Source organism: Heterodontus francisci, chromosome 22, assembly GCF_036365525.1.
Source record: "Heterodontus francisci isolate sHetFra1 chromosome 22, sHetFra1.hap1, whole genome shotgun sequence".
NCBI classification, from domain to species: Eukaryota; Metazoa; Chordata; class Chondrichthyes; order Heterodontiformes; family Heterodontidae; genus Heterodontus; species Heterodontus francisci.
Genome location: NC_090392.1, coordinates 58,483,139 through 58,504,814, shown reverse-complemented (window position 1 = coordinate 58,504,814; position 21,676 = coordinate 58,483,139). Strand labels below are relative to the sequence as shown.

At 42.9% G+C, this 21,676-nt stretch overlaps 1 protein-coding gene across 3 annotated transcripts in view; it reads left to right on the top strand.

The window, feature by feature from the left end:
- jhy (junctional cadherin complex regulator) overlaps nt 1-21,676 on the top strand; it is a 104,258-nt gene that overhangs the window by 62,496 nt on the left and 20,086 nt on the right. For all 3 annotated transcript variants that reach the window (XM_068053885.1, XM_068053884.1, XM_068053882.1), the window contains exons 4-6: nt 2,671-2,790; nt 7,034-7,848; nt 13,291-13,585. In XM_068053885.1, the coding sequence (XP_067909986.1) occupies nt 2,671-2,790; nt 7,034-7,848; nt 13,291-13,585 (1,230 nt within the window). The remainder of the gene's footprint in view (nt 1-2,670; nt 2,791-7,033; nt 7,849-13,290; nt 13,586-21,676) is intronic.

Genomic DNA, 21,676 nt, shown 5'->3' with positions numbered 1-21,676 from the left:
GGTTTAGAAATTATGCCTGGCAATAATTACAGAGCAATATTTAATAAATCAACACTTTATAATATTAGGTGACATCTCTGCTGAGTGTCTCTTAGCTCCTTTACTGACCACAGAAGTGCATTCTATTGCATGAGTGTGAGTCTCAGGACTACTGTCCAAATATAGAGACAACTTACTTCAGAAAGTCAAGGCACAACAAGGAGCCTTATTTTAGTTATCTAGCCAAACAGATTTTGGTTACCATTCAGATGGTAAGCAGCTGGCAGTGTGGCACAAGCATAACACATTATGGATTATTTTGGTAGAAGGTAGCATTGGAAAGGGCAACAAAGGCCACTTGACTGATTTTAATCTTTCCTTAAAATAGATACTGACTAAACTCATCACAGAAAGTTAAGCCTCGTGCATTCTAGACTATGTACCCATTAAACAGCATTGTACATCTCAGTTACTGCCAAGCAATCTCTTTGGCTCTGAAAACTAACTTTTACATGTGTGGAGCCTCATTCCTTCAGCTTTTAATTATTGCTGGAGAGTTTAAAAAAGTAAATACATTTTCTTTATCTCTCTCTCATCTCTCAATCCAATCATTCTTTCCCTCATTATTTCATTTTTGCTACCTGCTTTAACAATGAATTCAAGATTCTAATTATTCGCTATTCACCATTCCATACTTCCTGGTTCAGACTCTGCACTGCTCATTACAATCCTTCAATCTGATTCGATAAGGAGATAAGGCAACAAATAATACATAAAACCACTCATTTATTTAGTTGTAGTCACAAAATTTGAACTCAAAAGGACTGACAACACTCACATAATACATAGGATAAATATGCAATTTTAGTTATTTGCTATAAAGCAGTGGCCCTGATAATATGTTATATAGCATACAGTCCACTGATAATCAACTAACAATCCCATAAAATTGGTATAATGGTATGTACTTCCGTCTACCTCACTTCCATTGTCGTACGCAAGGCATTGCACCTGTGTATATGCACTTTTCTGGTGGTTCATATTCAAATCTTCAGTGAATTATAAGCATTTTTTAAAAATGTGATTCATTTGTATGTATTGTTTTTGGCAAGATGAAGGCAAACCAATCAAACAGCTCAAAAACAATTCAAATACTTTTTACTGTCAGCTTGCTGGCCATAGCTTAAAATCAAACTCTGATGTAACAAAATTATCAAAAGTTACACATTATACTATAAAGTCCCAGATTTTGTTGTAACACAGCATCTTGCGTCATGTTCCATTAGTTGTACTTTTTCCCAAATCCTTCCACTTGAAAAATTTTGCATCGCAGATTGCCGTAAGTGTGAGTTGATAGTGGCTGGGCAAAGTCAATGGGGCATCTCCAACATTGCTGCATAATGGCACCAACAGCAAAGAATGGGAAGAATAAGAAGAATCCTCTTCGGAAGCAATGAATACCTGTTACAGAGCAAGATCGAGGTATAGTAGTGGCAAATAGTGGATACCAAGGAAGCATTGGTAGTAGCTGAGAGGTAGAAAGAAACATTTAGCTGTGGCAAAATAGCAGAGGATGAAGTCCATCAAAATAAATTTTAACAATAAATAAAATTCAGTACTTAATTGCTATTAGTTACTTTTATCAAGAGATAAAGAATTGAACCATGCCGGACAGCCTAGAACCACGTGCAAACATGAGAGTTCCTAATGTTTCCGGCATTACAGGCAGTGTATCCGGAAAATCTTATGAGAAACATATCAGGTGTCACCAGATTTAGCATATGTGTGGACACAACTAAAGTTGAAATGTCCATAGGAAGTACTAACAGGTGACAAGATCTGATGTTTCACAACTTCTCAAATAGTAAAGCAGTCTGTGTCTGTGAGCAGCAAGACCTGGACGACCTTCAGGCTTGGGTCAATAAGTGGCAAGTAACATTTGTGTCACTTATGTGCTAAGCAATGACTATCTTGGACAAGAGAGAATCTAACCATATTCCTTGACATGTAATGACATAACCATTGTTGAACCCTGCCATCAACATCCTGGGGATCACCATTGACCAGAAACTTACCTGGACCAGCTACATAAACACAGTGGTTACAAGAGCAGGTCACGAGGTTTGAAATTCTGTGGCGAGTAACTAGCCTCCTGACTCCTCAAAACCTTTCTACCATCTACAATGCACAAGTTAGGAGTGTAATGAAATACTCTCCACTTGCCTGGATCAGTGCAACTTGCCAGGGCTTCTTCGATTGTACCTTCCAAACCCACAACCACTATTGCCTAGATAAACAAGCAAGATGGGCAGCAAGCCAATGGGAACACCACCACCGCCTGCAATTTTCCCTCCAAGTCACACACCATCCTGACTTGGAAATATATCGCTGTTCCTTCAATGTCATTGAGTAAAAACCCTGTAATTACCTCTCTAATAGCACTATGGGAGTACCTTTACCACATGGACTACAGCGGTTCAAAAAGGCGGATCATCACCACCTCCTCAAGGGCAATAGGGATGGGCAATAAATGCTGCCCTTGCCAGTGGTGCCCACATCCTGTGAATGAATTAAAAAAATATATAAGTTAATATATATTTAAGTACAGTGTATCTTCAGACCATTTTCGGCATATATTATACTCTGTTTTCAAACTTGGTCAATGACACTGGCACTTGTTTACTTTCATAGGTATCTACTGCTAAAAGTTCCAAATCCACGAATACTGATGAGTCTAGACAGAATACTATGGATGGCCGGGAGAACTACAATATTCAAATGAAGTGGAAACAAAGGGCACAGAGGTTGCAGGTTAGTTACAATTCTGACCATTTAATATGCAGTAAATATGGCAATTATCACTCACAATATAAAGCTTTTGATCAAACATCCAAACTTGATTTTTTTCCAACTGTAATGTGAAATTTTGAATGTGGTACAGCAATAGTTTTAATAATTGTCTGTCCTCAAGCACAGAATATGTGGCATTGATCATGTAGGCAGTCTGTAGTCCGTTGTAGTTAGAACAGTGAGTAGATGCATTACATATGGTATCGAAGCAGTGATTTCTCAGGGCCTCTTTTTTTTTTATTCATTCATGGGATGTGGGTGTTGCTGGCCAGGCCAGCATTTATTGCCCTTGAGAAGGTGGTGGTGAGCTGCCTTCTTGAACCGCTGCAGTCCATGCGGGGTAGGTACACCCACAGTGTTGTTAGGAAGGGAGTTCCAGGATTTTGACCCAGCGGCAGTGAAGGAACGGTGATATAGTTCCAAGTCAGGATGGTGTGTTACCCTCGAGGGGAACTGGCAGGTGGTGGTGTTCCGATGCATTTGCTGCCCTTGTCCTTCTAGTTGGTAGAGATCACGGGTTTGGAAGGTACTGTCTAAGGAGCCTTGGTGCATTGCTGTAGTGTATCTTGTAGATGGTACACACTGCTGTCACTGTGCGTCGGTGGCGGAGGGAGTGAATGTTTGTGGATGGGGTGCCAATCAAGCGGGCTGCTTTGTCCTGGATGGTGTCGAGCTTCTTGAGTGTTGTTGGAGCTGCACCCATCCAGGCAAGTGGAGAGTATTCCATCATAGTGGCGCAGTGGTTAGCACCGCAGCCTCACAGCTCCAGCGACCCGGGTTCAATTCTGGGTACTGCCTGTGTGGAGTTTGCAAGTTCTCCCTGTGTCTGCGTGGGTTTTCTCCGGGTGCTCCGGTTTCCTCCCACAAGCCAAAAGACTTGCAGGTTGGTAGGTAAATTGGCCATTATAAATTGCCCCTAGTATAGGTAGTTGGTAGGGAAATATAGGGGCAGGTGGGGATGTGGTAGGAATATGGGATTAGTGTAGGATTAGTATAAATGGGTGGTTGATGGTTGGGACAGACTCGGTGGGCCGAAGGGCCTGTTTCAGTGCTGTATCACTACAACTAAAACTCCTGACTTGTGCCTTGTAGATGGTGGACAGGCTTTGGGGAGTCAGGAGGTGAGTTACGTGCCACAGGATTCCTACCTCTGACCTGCTCTTGTAGCCACGGTATTTATATGGCTACTCCAGTTCAGTTTCTGGTCAATGGTAGCCCCTAGGATGTTGATAGTGGGGGATTCAGCGATGGTAATGCCATTGAATGTCAAGGGGAGGTGGTTAGATTCTCTCTTGTTGGAGATGTGCATTGCCTGGCACTTGTGTGGTGCACATGTTCCTTGCCACTTATCAGCCCAAGCCTGGATACTGTCCAAGTCTTGCTGCATTTCTACACAGACAGCTTCAGTATCTGAGGAGTTGTGAATGGTGCTAAACATTGTGCAATCATCAGCAAACATCCCCATTTCTGACCTTATGATTGAAGGAAGGTCATTGATGAAGCAGCTGAAGATGGTTAGGCCTCGGACACGACCATGAAGAACTCCTGCAGTGATGTCCTGGAGCTCAGATGTTTGACCTCCAACAACCACAACCATCTTCCTTTGCACTAGGTATGACTCCAACCAGCGGAGAGTTTTCCCTCTGATTCCCATTGACTTCAGTTTTACTAGGGCTGCTTGATGCCGTACTCGGTCAAATGCTGCCTTGATGCCAAGGACAGTCACTCTCACCTCACCTCTTGAGTTCAGCTCTTTTGTCCATGTTTGAACCAAGGCTGTAATGAGGTCAGGATCTGAGTGGCCCTGGCGGAACCCAAACTGAGCGTCACTGAGCAGGTTATTGCTAAGCAAGTGCTGCTCGATGGCACTATTGATGACACCTTCCATCACATTACTGATGATTGAGAGTAGGCTGATGGGGCAGTAATTAGCCGGGTTGGACTTGTCCTGCTTTTTGTGTACAGGACATACCTTGGCAATTCTCCACATTGTAGGGTAGATGCCAGTGTTGTAGCTGTACTGGAACAGCTTGGCTAGGGGCGCAGCAAGTTCTGGAGCACAGGTCTTCAGTACTATGGCCGAAATGTTGTCAGGGCTTGCAGACTATCTTCCCTTCAGCTGTGGTCATGGCAGACATGCTGTTCCATGTTCTGTGGACCTACATTCACAAGCTGCAGGACAATGAAATCTTGACTGAGCTAGGAATTAGTTCTTTCCCCTCTCTCTTTTTGTTCTCCAACAAAGGAGTGCTATTTGGACACTGGATTGTCCCATCTTGCATCGGGCATACGAAATGAAATGGAACAACTTGACAACTATTTATCCAATAGTTTCTTTTTACTTCCTGTGGGATAGTTCCAGTCCTACACTCAGTCACTGCCTGCAATGAGGTGATTGAAATCAGAAGCTCACCAAGTGCAGAATCATAGTTGCAGACCCACATGCCATCGCTCTGTGGCATAGCATAAAATAATAGAAATCACTGCATGTAAGAGGGCCATTCGGCCTTTTTGCTTTTTCAACATTCCTCAGATTGGCCTTTCAGCGTGTCATAGAGTTATACAGCATAGAAACAGGCCCTTCGGCCCACCGTGTCCACACCGGCTATCAAGCCTATCTATTCTAATCCCATTTTCCAGCCTGTATGCTATGGCGTTTCAAGTGCTCATCTAAATATTTCTTTAATGTTGTGAGGGTTCCTGCCTCTACTCCCCTTTAGGTAGTGTGTTCCAGATTCCAACCACCCTCTGGGTGAAAAAATGTTCCCTCATATCCCCTCTAAACCTCCTGCCCCTTACCTTAAATATATGCCCCTGGTTATTGTCACCTCCGCTAAGGGAAAAAGTTTCTTCCTATCTATCCTATCTATGCCCCTCATTGGTTGGACAAACATTTTGTGAATAGTATTACATTAAAGGGATGATACAAAGTCATAATGTCATTTCCTCAAACAGCTGTGATGGTCCCTAGCTAATCTTCCTTTATCTTTCTACACACTTTCAGCTTTCTACACAAGCTGAACTGAGGGGCTGGATCCATGGAAAACCCCTCGAACTGTATCGGGAAAATTTTTGTTTGCTGTAAAATGTATAAGGCATGAAAAATGAAATGGAACGGTTGTGAGGCAACTCACTCCTGCATTGAAGGAAACTGACCTCCTTTGCACTGTTTGTAATTTTTGACTTGGTGCTGTTTAGAACTGTTTTGTCATGTATTTTTTACAAATGTTTATGAATAAAGTATATTTTGGAAATATAAAAAAAAACTGTGATGTAGCAGTGTTCTTCTTGGTGCTAGGAATTTGCTTCTATTCCAGTGCTGCCCTTTCTCCCTTTGAATTATCTGCAAGCTCCCCTCCAAGCCATACACCATCCTGACTTGGAACTATGTCACGTTCCTTCACTGTCGCCGGGTTAAAATCCTGGAACTCCCTTCCTAACAGCACTCTTGGTATATCTACCCCATATGGACTGCAGCGGTTCAAGAAGGCAGCTCACCACCACCTTCTCGAGGGCAATTCAGGATGGGCAATAAATGCTGGCCTGGCCAGCAACGCCCACATCCTGTGAACGGATAAAAGAAATTATATTGATTAAACATACTACAAGATTTTGATTTTCAGCTACACTGTGGGCGATTTTCAAGTAGCGCCCAAAATCGGTGTGTATTCAACGAAGCAGACATTCAGACCACCCGTTTGTTGGACCAAGGTGTAGGGGAGGAAATCCCAGGAGGTGGCCTCTAGTAAAGGGACATAGGCGGAGCACTGCTGCTATTCCTAGCCTAGCAAAATTGAAAACTTACTGGGCCATTTATTGAGCAGCCTGCAGTGGCCTCTTTAATGACGATTAGTTTGGTTGGTGTACATCTGGTATAACTGGGCAGAGCATTTACAACACATTGCCTACTCATTTTGTCATGAATATTGCAATCAGCATCCTACAAACAGCATAGGATCCTGGTTTGCAAATTTACACAGGCTCCTGGTCATTTCGGCTTGCTGCTCCCCCATTTACGGTCCTGCCTGAAAATTGCATCAGGCGGGCCTTGGGCATCAATGGGGCTGCCGAGGTAACCTCACCTTCTCAGATGTTCAGTTGCAGGTCACTCATTATTCAGGCATGAAATGGACAGCCGTCAGTTGAAAATTGCCCATAATATTTTAGTATTAATCCACCATATATTTGCGTTTGTTTTTTTCAGAACCAGAAAGCAAAACAACTATCTACTAAGAAAAAAGGATTAACAAATGTAGTGAGAGAAAGACCCCCACGTCCTCCTGAGAAGCCCTCTACTAAACAGAAAATGCAGATAGCCCAGATTCGTGAAGAGCAGCCGCAACACTTTGAAAACGTGGTTCATCAAAATAAAAATACATCTGAGTTGCTAATAATTCAGCGAGATGACAACAGTGTCTTGTTGTCTCCTAGTAGTGACCGAACATTTACTTCATCTGTCAATCAAACTGGCCCTGCCTTCATTCCCAATTCTCAGCCTACAGTGAATCTGAACATTAATTTAAATACTTTGTCATCTGGTGGCAACACACAGACCACTGTTAAGCTGGTCCCATCACATCATCCAATGAGTCAAACATCTTCAGTTCACAGCAACCACAATGTTTATAGTACACCACAGCCTCAAAATTTTGTTCCATATTTTCAGGAATATCAAAAGAATCCTGAATCAAGGACCTCACGCTATCCACAGCAGTTCAATACCGACCCATCCCATTTTTCACCAACTTTATATATACCAGAAAATGCCCAACATCAACCTTTGTATGACATACAGGCCCCTTCCTATGCACACTTTGGACAAGCCCAATGTGATCAAATGGTCAATCCTAACCACTACCAAGCTGCTTACACTAGAACATTAGCACCAGGTCTTTACAATCACCCCCATCTGCAAGCGCCAGATATTAGTGCAGGAAATTCACTATTCTATTCCATGAACCAGGAGAAAATGATGAAAGAGGATCACAACCAATTTGGAAAGGAATATGGAAATGCAGGGTAAGCAAGGAATTATATAACTATATAGGAATGTCATGATCACTTGCATAGTTTGCCTTACATATCGAAGTTGGAATCATTTTTTCATTTATGTATTGATATAGTTGAACCTGTATATAACAAAAGCTAAAAGAAAAATCTAATAGCAAAATAATTTCTCTCTATAGATTTTCTGTGTTATTCAGTATGAGCTAAAATCTGCTTAAAAGGTTGGTTCTGGTGTGAGATCGCTTATTAAAGATGTATTGTGGTTACCCAAAGGACACTTTGATATCTGTTATAAAGAATATTTACGTACTTGTTCCACACACACGATCGTTTGATGTCAATGAAATATGAGGCAGGACTTTTGTCCCTATATGGGGGCGGGAACAGAGGTGTGTGGGTGTGTTATTTCGTGCCACCAGCCAGCGTGCTGGCTTACTGAAACCATCCCGCCCGAGCCATTTTGGGGAAGGCTGGCTCAGGGGGAGAATGGCTATTGCCCCGTAAGTGGTGGGTAACTAAATAAGGTCATGATAAGGCCATTTAAGGATATAGATCAGAGGCCGACCTGGAATTGGCAGCTGCCTGGAAGCGGCCTCCCAGGCAGACAGGGGGCCAGCACTCCAGGACGACTCAGACCCTGCCCACACACTTCCCCACCCCACCACTGCCCTGGCCACAGCTGTGGCCGGTGATCACCCTGTGGAGGGGTTTCCCCTCCGCGGTAGTGGCCCAGCAACTGTGGCCATTTATTACTTCAAATTTATTCACAGAGCTGAGAGGGTGCCTCAAGTTGGAGGCACTGTCTCTCTCTCTTACCTGCAATAGGAGGCTGCAGCTCCTTCCTCACTGGAGGTTTCCTATTGGCCCTCCAGTGTCCACCCGCTGTCCTTAATTGGATTGCGAGCGTGTCCTCTGGCTACTAATTGGCCAATCAAAGTAAAATTGATGTCAGGTGACTGGTCCCCAACACAGTGTGAGGTCTTGACCTGCATTTTACCCCGATGTCTGTGTCCCAAATTGTAAAATGTAAAATCCTGCCCATGGTGTCAAAGGGAAAGGTGATGGTTAGGAACGTACTGGTGAATAAGAAAATGGAGATTTAGTGTGCTGGCAGAGTGGAAAAGAAAAACCAGGGCAATGTTACAAAATAATTTAGCTGAAGGCACTTTCTCTCAACATTGCATAAGACTAAAGACCATATCCAGACATAAATTCTGCAAGGAGATGGCATTCTAAAGGCCACCCATATTGGATGTGGACAAGCACTGTGGTAGTTTCACCGGGTGTATGTGCAAGTTCTGCTGGTCAGTAATCTATTCCTAACAGAGAAAACAGTTGCCTTGTTCTAATAACTTGGCATGGAGGAATTCGAGGCTACCAATGGTTGAACGGGAAAATTGAAGAAATATTGCAAGATCAAATTACAAGATATATGTAGTGAAGCAGGTGTTATGCATCTGGGTTTTGTTGATTGAGAGGATGCTTTCACTTCCCTGAGTCTGTCAGACATTTTACGCTGACACAACTGTCTGCTTTCAATGTATGCTGCGTTACAAGATCTTTACCTCTTTGAAGGAACATCCTTGTTTTTAAATCTCTCCAGTAGCCTTGCCCCTCCATACCTCTGTAATCTCCTTCAGCCCTACAACCTTTAGCTTTTATTAGTAGGGGGATCGAGTTTCGGAGCCACGAGGTCATGATGCAGCTGTACAAAACTCTGGTGAGGCCGCACCTTGAGTATTGCGTGCAGTTCTGGTCACCGCATTATAGGAAGGATGTGGAAGCTTTGGAAAGGGTGCAGAGGAGATTTACTAGGATGTTGCCTGGTATGGAGGGAAGGTCTTACGAGGAAAGGCTGAGGGACTTGGGGTTGTTTTCGTTGGAGAGAAGGAGGAGGAGAGGTGACTTAATAGAGACATACAAGATAATCAGAGGGTTAGATAGGGTGGATAGTGAGAGTCTTTTTCCTCGGATGGTGATGGCAAACACGAGGGGACATAGCTTTAAGTTGAGGGGTGAAAGATATAGGACAGATGTCAGAGGTAGTTTCTTTACGCAGAGAGTAATAGGGGCGTGGAACGCCCTGCCTGCAACAGTAGTAGACTCGCCAACTTTAAGGGCATTTAAGTGGTCATTGGATAGACATATGGATGAAAATGGAATAGTGTAGGTCAGATGGTTTCACAGGTCGGCGCAACATCGAGGGCCGAAGGGCCTGTACTGCGCTGTAATGTTCTAATTCTAATTCTAACCCTCTGAGATATCTTCTTTGTTCCAGTCCTGGCTTCTTGAGCACCCCCAATTTTAATCACTCTATCATTGCTCGCTTTGCCTTCAGCTGCCCAGGCCCTAACCTCTGGAATTCCCTCCCTAAACCTCTCCACCTCTCTCTTTAAGACAGTCCTTAAAATCTGATTCTTTGACCAAACATTTGGTCACATGTCCTAATATCTCCTTAAGTGTCTCTGTGTCAAATTTTGTTTGATAACGTTCCTGTGAATCCCTTTAGTATATTTTACTACCTCAAAAGTGTTACATAAATTTAAGTTTTGTTGTTGTTAGGTGGCAGGATAAATAAGGAAAGAATTACCATACCATTTTATTTTGTTCAAACATGACAGGCAGCAAACCAGTTTTGAGCCTGTTTGAATCACCTGAACAACAAGGAACATGCAGTAGGTCTTTGGATTCTTCTCCTACTCGATAATTGCACAGCCTGTTCTCCAGAGAAATCAAGCCTGTTTAGTACACTACTCCTTTTCTGCCAATCAACAGTGTGTCAAAATTACAACCATAATATGGACATCATTATCTTAAGGCAAAGTGTCGCACCCTTTTCCCCAGCCATTACCTGTGGTTGATAATGCCCTTTGAAAACTGTAGAACCCCAAAGCAGCATCAGATTTCTTTGTTGCTTCCTGGTTACCTCAGCTTCTAGTGCAAAGTGAACATCATCAAAGGGGATGTAGAGATGGTCAATGTGCATACAGCCTGAGGAGCCAGCTGTTGCTATTTTCAAATCTCTCCTGGGATGCGTTAAATGTCTGCTGAAGGGATTTTTGAGGCATATATGACAGATAACGGCCAGATGATCAGCAACAAGGTCTGACTCATCGCAGGACAAATCAGTTTGGTGGATATGGTGACATTGAAGATGACTGCCCTGTGGTCGAACCATTAGACAGCATGGAGAAATTCCTCCTTTCTACAATGCAACAGTGTCGATGGTTCGTGTAAGATGGATCTCCTCGCTTGTGTTAAGAGAAGTCCTGAAAATATCCATGCTTGTGTTGAGAGAAGTCCTGGAAAAATGAATTTAAAAATGCCAATCGGCTTTTACACCTCATTTGACACTTTGATTATTTGAGTTTTAATGTATGTCTGTTCATTTCCTGGTCGTTGATTATTTTGTTTGATTCTGACCAAAATTATTCGGGTTCTTGCTAAGTAAGATAGTGTTTTGCACTGTTCTTGTCCAATATGTAAAGCAGTCATTTTGTATTATTTAAATTCCATTTATTTTAATATATTTAATTGTATAAGTTGAATAAATCATTTGTTTATATATGCAGCATTGTCTCATTATTACTAATATTTTAATACTATTTTCCAAATACTAAGGACAATGGTGATTATCATATTTTGCAGAAATTGACATAAACCCTGATGTAACAAAAATCAGATATACAATCACTATTATGGCTACATCTGTTTTGCGACATGCAGTTTTGACTATACTTAAAACCTGTTGCTATTAATTTGCTGGCACGCAGTTTTTAACTGGCAGATGGTTCCTGTTCAGCAACCAGGGCTGAAAACAATGTTGATATGTCCTATCATTATGAGAGCCATTCGTTGATGGGCCAGCCAGTGATGCTGATTGAGCAACTCATCTTAGGCTTTCACACTCATTGTGAAAGCTGTGGATAATGAGATTAAATGCAGCATTTCTCCAAATTTGTTGGACAGACTGTTAATTGCAAATAATTTACAAATACGATTTCCCCTTTAATGTAACAAATATTTTGTCGCTTTGGCTAAAATGGAGGAAAAAATTTATATTTTTTCAATCTCGACCTCTTGTTACAATTTGTTTTATTACAGAATTGACCAGTTTTTGGGCTATATAACCATTTCCTGTAATCTGATTTAATCCTGATTGATCCAGAAGCTGTATTTTTTTCTGCAGTCTACCCTTACAGAGATGAGTATTTAAAAAATTAAAAATGACTTGCTTGCAGAAATCTACTTTCTGCATTTAATATAGTCTTGTGGTAGACTACCAGTCGAATTGAATTACATTGAACACCAATCTAAGTGTTTACAAACCAAAACAGCTAATAAATTAACTATCAATTAAACAATTATAGGAAGCTCGAATATTTGACACACTAAAACTACGTTTTATTTATTCATGTGGCCAACAGTACCCCTAATGGGGAATTTACCCTTCCTAAGGATGACTGCTGAAGAGATTAACAATTTCTGAAGGGCCACTAAACAGAGTCCTGGTTTCAAACAAGGCAGATTCAATGGGTTTCCTCTTGTACCATTTTTGCTATTAGGGTAGCACAATATTTTATACTGTAATATCTCAAGCACAGCGTGAAATGGAGTACTATATTTACTCGTGCTAAAATTTAGTATTAGATATTACACCTGTTTTGTGATAGGAAAAGAAACCAAATGGAGCAACAAAAGCTAATTTTGCTCCCATTTCTGACTAACAAAACATTATGAACCAAATATATGCATTTTAATAATTTGACTTAAGATAGTGCTGGTAAACATGATTAGGTACCACCTGCAAGTTAAAATAGCACCAATTAGTACTCTTCTTTAAATTCTTTCATGGGAAGCAGGGGTCTCTGGCAAGGCCAGCATTTGTTGCCCATCCCTAATTGCCATCGATAACTGAGTGGTTTGCTAGACCATTTCAGAGGGCAGTTAAGAGTCAACCACATTGCTGTGGGTCTGGAGTCACGTGTAGGCCAGACCAGGTAAGGACAGCAGATTTCCTTCCCTAAAGGACATCAGTGAACCGGATGGGTTTTTACAACCATCGATAGTTTCATGACACCATTACTGAGACTAGCTTTCAATTTTGTTTTATTAATTAATTGACTTAATTAATTGATTTTAAATTTCACCAGCTGCCATGGTGGAATTTGAAGCTGTGTCCCCACGGCATTAGCCTGGGCCTCTGGATTACTAGTTCAGTGACATTACCACTGTCACCATCTCCCCTGCTTCCAGACTTTACTCTTCTGTTACAGCCACAACCCCATAATATCTACCTGAGACTCCGCTTCCTTTAATATGATTGAAAAATGATTTAAAATTCATTGGCCTATTATGAGTGATTAAACTGCCTTTCCATCTTAGAACAGATGTTCCTAGCAAGTAATAGTCAATACAATAAAAATAAGTTAACCACCTTTCTTTTTTTTCTAGGTTCCCTACTCTTCCCTTTCTCTCCTCTCATCAGCAGTATTTGGTTCATTCTCCTAGCACACGCCTCATTCGGCAAATGGAGCACATATATGAGGACACGCCACGTCTGGCTCACACACATCCTGGTTCCCGCCTGGTGCTGCCACCTATTGTTCCCATGGCAGACAGCGACTCTGAACTGGATCAAACTCGGTCAAACAAGAAGAAAGCAGTGACAATAACACGCTGGAACTCAGATAGCTACCTGGCACAAATGGAGAAGGTTAATAAGCTCAACGAAAAGAATAACCACAAGGTACACACACAACAACATGGCTGACAGTTTATGGCATTTTATTTAATAGTTATGAAAATGGTATCCTCATTTTTATACTTTATGGAAAAAGTTAATTACATCCTTATTACTGGAATTATTGCCACCCACCCCCCCCCCCCCCCGCAAAAGAAAGATATACCTTTTAAAAAGCTTATATGACCTCATGTTCATACCTCTTTGTCTCTGTTCGAACAACTTCATTTCAGACTTAAATATTTTGGCTTCAGTCTGTGCGCATTTAGAAAACTATTATAAAAGCTGGAATAAAACAGAAACTGCTGGAAACACTCAGTAACCAGGCAGCACTTGACCTGCTTATACCACTCTCGTGGGCAGCGAGTTCCAGGTCATTGCCACTCATTGTGTTAAAAAGTTCTTTCTCACATTCCCCTACATCTCTTCCCCAAAACCTTCAATCTGTGTCCCCAGGTCCTTGTAACAATAGTTAATGGGAACAAGTTTTCCTTGTCTAACTTAGCTAAGCCTGTCATAGTCTTGTATACCTTTAGCAAATCTTCCCTCAATCTTATTTGCTCTAGGGAAAACAACCCCAGCTTTTCCAACCTAACCTTGTAACTAATATCTCCCATCCTGGAACCATTCTGGTAAATCTCCTCTGTACCCTCTCAAGGACTCTCACATCCTTCCTAAAGTGTGGTGACCAGAACTGGACATAATACTCTAGTTTTGGCCTAACCAAAGCTTTATAAAACTTCAGCATGACTTCTCTGCTTTTGCACTCTATGCCTCTATTTATGAAGCCTAAGATTCCATATGATTTGCTAGCCACTCTCTCAATATGTTCTGCCACCTTCAAAGATTGATGCACATGCACCCTGAGTTCCCTCTGTTCCTGCTTTGGAACTGTGCCGTTAAGTCTGTATTGCCTCACCCTGTCCCTTCTGCCAAAATTCATCATCTCGCACTTGTTTATATTAAATTCCATTTGCCACTTGTCTTCCCATTCTGCTAGCTATGTCCTATTGCAGGTGGTTTGAATCATCTCACTGTTTGCCACTCTTTCAAGTTTGGTATCATCAGCAAATTTTGAAATTCTACTCTGTACTCTGTACAAATCATTTATGTATAACAAAAAAAGCAGTGGTCCAGCACTGACCCTTGGGGAGCACCACTGTCTATCATCATCGAGTCTGAAAAACAACCATTTACCATGACTCGCTGTTTTCTGTCCTTAAGCCAATTTTTTATCCAATTGAACAATGAGCTTACAATTCCATGGGCCTCAATTTTGTTAACCAGCCTTTTATGTGGTACTTTATTAAACGCTTTCTTAAAATCCACATAGACAATATCCACCACATTCCCTTCATCAACCTTCTCTGTTATTTCATCAAAAAATTCAATTAGATTAATCAAGCATGATCTGCCTTTCACAAATCCTTGCTTGCTTTCCTTAATTAACTAAAACCTCTCCAAGTGCCTGTTGACTTTTTCCCTGATTATTGTTTCTATAACCTTAACCACCCACTGATGTTAAACTAACTGGCCTGTAGTTTCTAGGACTGTTCTTACACCCTTTCTTAAATAATTGTGTCACATTTGCCACTCTCTAATTATCTCGCCCATATCCAGGGGAGGTTGGAAGATTATGGCAAGCCCATCTACTATCTCCACCCCCACTTCCTTCAGCAACTTGGGATGCAATCAATCGGACCAGGTGACACATCTACCCTAAGCATAGCCAGCCTTTCCAGTGTCTCCTCACTCTCAATTTTTACCCTACCCATTGCCACTACTTTCACCGTTTCTACTGATATTTTGTCAGATTCCTCTTCGTTTGTAAACACCGGTACAAAGTACTCATTAAGTATATTAGTTTTGTTCTGTGCCCCTAAGCATATATTACCCTTTTTGTCCCTAATAAGCCCCACTCCACCTCTTACTACCCACTTATTATTTACATGCCAGTGTAAGATTTTTGTTCCCTTTTATATTGACTGCCATTCTATTCTCATATTCTCTCTTTGCCAGTCTTATTTTCCTCTTCCTCTCCTCACTCAACTTATTGTATTTTGTCCGATTCCCATTTGAAGAATTCACCTGACATGCATCACACGCACTTTTTTGTTTCGTCATAATCTCTATCCTCCTCATCATCCAAAGAGCCCTGTTTTTCGTTCCCCTACCTTTCGCCCTTTTTGGAATGTGCCTAGCCCATTGTTCCATTTTTCCTGGCAGTCTTTGTTTCCATTCTATCCTGGCTAGATCCCTTCTCATCGCATTGAAAGCTTTCCTCTTCAAATCTAACTGTTCTACCTTATATCGTTCCTTGCTTTACTGCATTACATACCTTATGATACGATGATCACTCTTACCCACGAGCTCCCCCATAGGCAGTTGGTCCATTTGGCCCACATCATTTCCCAGCACCAGGTTCAGCAAAGTCACCTTTCTGGTTGGGCCGAGAACATATCGATCAAGGAGGTTTTCCTGAATGCATTCCAGAAATTCCTGCCGCTCCTTTCCCTTTACTCTAACATTATTCAAATGGATATTTGGATAATTAATTGCCCCAATATCACTACTCTATAGTACTTGCACATCTCTATGATTTCCCTGCAGATTTTTTCCTCTCTCTCTCTCTCTCTCTCACTCACTATTTGGAGGCCTGTAGAATACCCCTAATAGCGTGATCATACCCTTTTTGCTTCTCAACTCTAACCAAATGGGTTTCTGTCCTTGCCCCCTTTTTACGGTCAGGTGAGGAAGGGTCAAAGGGCTTCCCTTTTTTTCCTTTCCTTGTTTGACTATAACAGGTTTAATTTTTTTTTAAATAGATATACTGGCCATTCAGTGGGTATTTGATTACTTACTTGCTATGATCAGACAGGTTTTCTTGAGCTGTTTCTTTCTCCTTTTCTATTTCCCTTTCCTGGAATTATCTCTTCTTCTTCTCCTTCTGGAATTCTAATTCTAGTCTCTCCTATGCTAGCTGTATCTTAGCTAATGTTACTCTGTCTGTTTCCGTCTCTAAGCCTGTCTCTGGTTCTTCAGTGTGTCGTGCTAGACCCCCACCTGGCAAGAATGAGACATATTAATTTTGTCATATGAACATTGATTTGAAAACTGTTCTATTAGAATGAAGGGTATGTAGGTAGTTTGATCTTAGAGTAGGTTAAAGGGTCGGCACGACATCGTGGGCCGAAGGGCCTGTACTGTGCTGTACTGTTCTATGTTCTATGTTAAGTGAAGAAAGTACTTGTTCAAAAAATCACCACGCCCCTGGCTGAAAAGACATTTGCATATTAACAGGCAGTTCTTGTAGTGACAAAGGGGTTACTTCCCTTATCCAATTTAACCCGCAATGGACTTAGAGCACCAGACGTTGAAGGTGAGGGAGCTCAAATTTCAGGATAACTGCTGGGATAGCCGAATCCACAAACAGACATGGTCAGACTAGGTGGTCATGTAACTAGCCTGCTTGGCAACCGGGTTTTTCTGAATTGTACAAACATTTTAACTGAGAGTTTGTTGGCTCCTGGACTGAAAAGACCTCTCCTGGCTGGCTCACCACAGCCTCTCCTGTCTGCTTCCATCTCTTTCTCATGGAACTCCAAATCCACTGAAGACGCATGAACCCCAAGAGAAAAAAAGTCTCCTACAGCAAACAAGGTTTAAGAAGAATACTGAATCCCAACAAAAAGATCTGCCTACAATCAAGGACTCTACAGTGAGCTTGAAGATCCGTAACAAAAACCCTCTTCAGAGATTGCCTCAAACTTTTCCACTTTATTTCTTCTGCTCTGTTCTGTCTCTATCTGCATGTGTGTATTGCATATGCATGCTAGGGTTGGCATGTCGTGTATCCATAAGCGTTAACCGAATTAAAGGTTAATAAATTTCAACCTTTCTTCTTTAAACCTAAGAAAACCTGTTTGTGCTGGTTTCTTTGCCTTACAATTGGAAAGCAGTGAACAAGGATTCACCAAAGGGGAGCTAAAAACACGGTGTGTTTAAAATTAAAACCCTGTTATGATAAGACCAGGTGAAGGCTGAGAGGGAACCCTAGGCACCTTTCTCACCTGGTCGTAACAAGTGTCAATTTTAAAATGGTTGGCGACAGGTTTTAGGATTTTGGGTTTCCTTGCTTTTGGACTTAACTCTTCAACAAATAGGGCTTTTAAACTGTCCCAAGTTGCTTTACTCTGTTCTAGGAAAGAACTGGCCTCAAATGTGGAATTTTAGAACTCTAGCACTGAAAACCACAAGAAAACTTGTATTGAAGTTTTAAGTTATTGCTAAGGATCAATTTGGTTTCCCGCTTCCAATTTCCCATTTGTCTTTGGGTTTGATCCCAGACGACCCCCCCAAATTTCTGTTATGGTCAGGTGAGGAGGGGTCGATGGGCTTCCCATTTTTCCCTTTCCTTGTTGGACCACAACAGGTTTAATTGTTTTTAAAGTGGATGTTTGATTTCTTACTTGCTATGATCATAACAAGAACAAATCGGACAGGTTTTCTTGGGTTAACAAAGAAAGAGGTTAACTTTATTATGCTTAAACCAAACTAAGTGAAATAATAAACTATGCTCCAACTTTCACACACGTGCGCACACACACTAGGGACTGAATTTTACCGGCCCCTCAATGCGGCACGGGGGCCAGGAAAAATTCTGTGGGGAAAGGCCAGCCTCGACCCGCAACATCGAGAAGGACCCGCCGCAAATTACCAGCAGTGAGGGGACCTCGGTGTGGCCCCCCTCGCCGCTCGGCGGCATCCCAATTAGAATATGTAAAACTGTACTTAACTCTGTAGATAATGCAGCCCACCGCCTCTCCTGCACACTTCTGGATTTTACTTTGAACGGCAGCCATCATGTGCTGTCCTGTTCATGAATAGAAAAGCCGGCAGGTCCTCAGAAGCAGAAGGTTTCGCGACAAAAGTTAAGTTCCATTTTCAGGGTTCACACTCTGCATACTGGAAGGGAGGAGGGAGGGGATACACCATTGAACCATAGAAAAATTGCAGCACAGAAGGAGACCATTCAGCCTGTCGTGTCTGCTGGTCGAAAAGAAAAAACTTGACGCCCAATCTAATCCCACATTCCAGCACCCGGTCCATAGTCTTGCAGGTTACAGCACTTCAGGTGCATATCCAGGTACCTTTTAAAAGAATTGAGGGTTATGCCTCCACCGCTGTTCCTGGCAGTAAATTCCAGACACCCACCCTCTGAATGAAAAAGTTTTTCCTCATGTCCCCTCTAATTCTTCCACCAATCACCTTAAATCTGTGACCCCTGGTAATTGACCTCTCTGCTAGGTGAAACAGGTCCTCCCTGTCTACTCTATCTAGGCCCCTCATAATTTTGTACACCTCTATTAAGTCACCCCTTCGCCTCCTCCGTTCTAAGGAAAAAACCCTGGCCTATCCAATCTTTCCTCATAGCTGCAACTTTCGAGCTCTGTCAACATTCTTGTAAATCTCCTCTGTACTCTCTCCAGAGTAATTATGTCCTTTCTGTACTGTGGTGACCAGAACTGTATGCAATACTCCAACTGTGGCCTAACCAGCATTTTATACAGTTCCAGCATTACACCCTGCTTTTGAATTCTATACCTAGGCCAATAAAGAGAAGCATTCCATATGCCGCCTTCACCAGTCTACCTGTCCTGCCACCTTCAGGGACCTGTGGACATGCACTCCAACGTGTCTCACTTCTTCTCCCCCTCTCAATATCTTCCTGTTTATTGTGTATTCCCTCGCTTTATTTGCCCTCCCCAAATGCATTAGCTCACACATTTCTGGATTGAATTCCATTTACCATTTGGATTGAATTCCATTTACCACTTTTCTGCTCACTCAACCAAACCATTGATACCTTTCTGGAGTCTACGGCTATCCTCTTCAGTATTAACTATACGGCCAATTTTTGTGTCATCAGCAAATTTCCCAATCATGCTTCCCACATTTCAGTCCAAATCATTAATATATACCACAAACAGCAAGGGTCACGACACTGACCCCCATGGAACACCCCTGGAAACAGCTTTCCATTCGCAAAAACATCTGTCAACTACTACCCTTTGTTTCCTGGCCCTGAGCCAATTCTGGATCCAACCTGCCACATTTCCCTGTATCCCATGGGCTTTCATTTTACTGACCAGTCTGCCATGTGGGACCTTGTCAAATGCCTTACTAAAGTTCATGTAGACCACATCCACTGCGCGACCCTCATCAATCCTTCTTGTTACTTCCTCAAAAAACTCAATTAAGTTAGTAAGACGTGACCTTTCCTTAACAAATCCATGCTGACTATCCCTGATTAATCCATGCCTTTCTAAGTTTATCCTGTCCCTCAGAATAGGGTTCTCATTCTGCATACTGGAAGGGGGGGATACACAGGGGTCTCACTCTGCATACTTGAAGTGGGGAGGGAGGGGGGATACACAGGGGTCTCACTCTGCATACTGGAAGGGGGGATATTCAGGGGTCTCACTCTGCATACTGGAAGGGAGGGGGGATATACAGGGGTCTCTGCATACTGGAAGGGAGGAACTGTGTACCCACTGCATTTGTTTATGTTTGTGCAGGAGAAATGGCACTCTAGTCACCCAGTGTTTGGGGAGGGTAACAGAAAGGGTAGGAATGTTAAGGTTATAAGGATGGTGGGAGCAATCGATGCAGTTGGTCGGATCTTGATGTGGTCATGCTGTGCCTTTCTCATTGTTGGCCAAGATGGGCAATGCCATGCAATGCCAGATAGTTGATTCATGTTAGCACCTGATGTACCCATCAGCAGCAATCCCTGCCCTGTTAGGAGCCTTCAAATTAATGAAGGATACAACTTCATTTATCACATGTAAATGGGTAGGGCTCATCCTACAGCATACGATCCGCTTCTCCTAAGAATCCGTATGCGCTGGAGGCAAGATCAACAGGCAGATGCGGTTCACGTAGAGACCTCCAGTTGTGAGCAGCAGCCTCCAAGGGGAGCTTGCCATTATGGTCGCCGTGCATCTACAGGTCCCACATGACATGCCATTGGATGTCAGAGCACCAGTTTTAGAGGCGATAGCACATGTAGAGAGCTTGGCGACACATCTCTGTGCCCTGCACAAGGATGACCTGCAGCCCATGGGCTTCAGTCGACATCCTATGCCTGCAGTCCTCATAGAGGCAGTGGCTCTTAAGCTTAATGCCAATGCAGCATTTCAGAGGCCCACTGGTGACCTTTGTGGGGTCACACAGTCAGCAGTGCACCGCTCCATGAGGGAGGACACCGTTGTCCTGCACCGGAGGGCCAGTGAGTATGCCTGCTTCGGGACGGACCCTCACAGCCAGGCCCAGAGGGCCATCAGTCTCGGCACCATTGCCAGAGAACCATAGTCCTCAGGGTTCATAGATTGCACCCATTTGGTCAGGCTAACACCTGCAGACGTTGTAATTAGAGGAATCCTTTCAATCTAGGTGCAGCTGGTATGTGATCACCGGAGATGCTTCATGCAAATCTGTGCCTGCTTCTCAGGAAGCTGCTATGCCACCTGGGCCCTTCGCCAGTCCCAGCTGCCACTGCTGTTCAATGAACTGGCTCAGATGGAGGGGTGGCTTCTTGGAGACAAGGGCTATTCCTTGCAGACATGGCTCCTGGCACCTGTGAGAGACCCCACCACTGCTGCAGAGGACAGATACAACGCCAGCCACTGAGCTGCAAGAGACTCCATTGAGCAGGCGACTGGCATGTTGAAAAAGCATTTCCAATGCCTGGATAGTTAGGGTGGTGCCCTGTATAAGGGCCGAAAAGGCCAGCTCTTTTGCTGCTCGTCGTGCTCTGCACAACTACACACCCAATAGGGGGCAGGTGTGGCATGATGAGGAGAGATGTCAACAGGATTCCTCCTCGGACTATGAGGATGCTGAGGTACTACAACAGGAAAAGCGCATGGGAGGGCAGATGGCACCCAGGATCTGCATGCATGGCTAGCGTGAGCTAGGGATGTACGGCAGTGGCTTATCAGAGAAAGGCTGTCTGCTCCATAGAAGCCGACATGAGCTCTGCAAGCCACACATCGCCATTGTGCATATTACTGCATCCGTGGAGAGGCACATGAG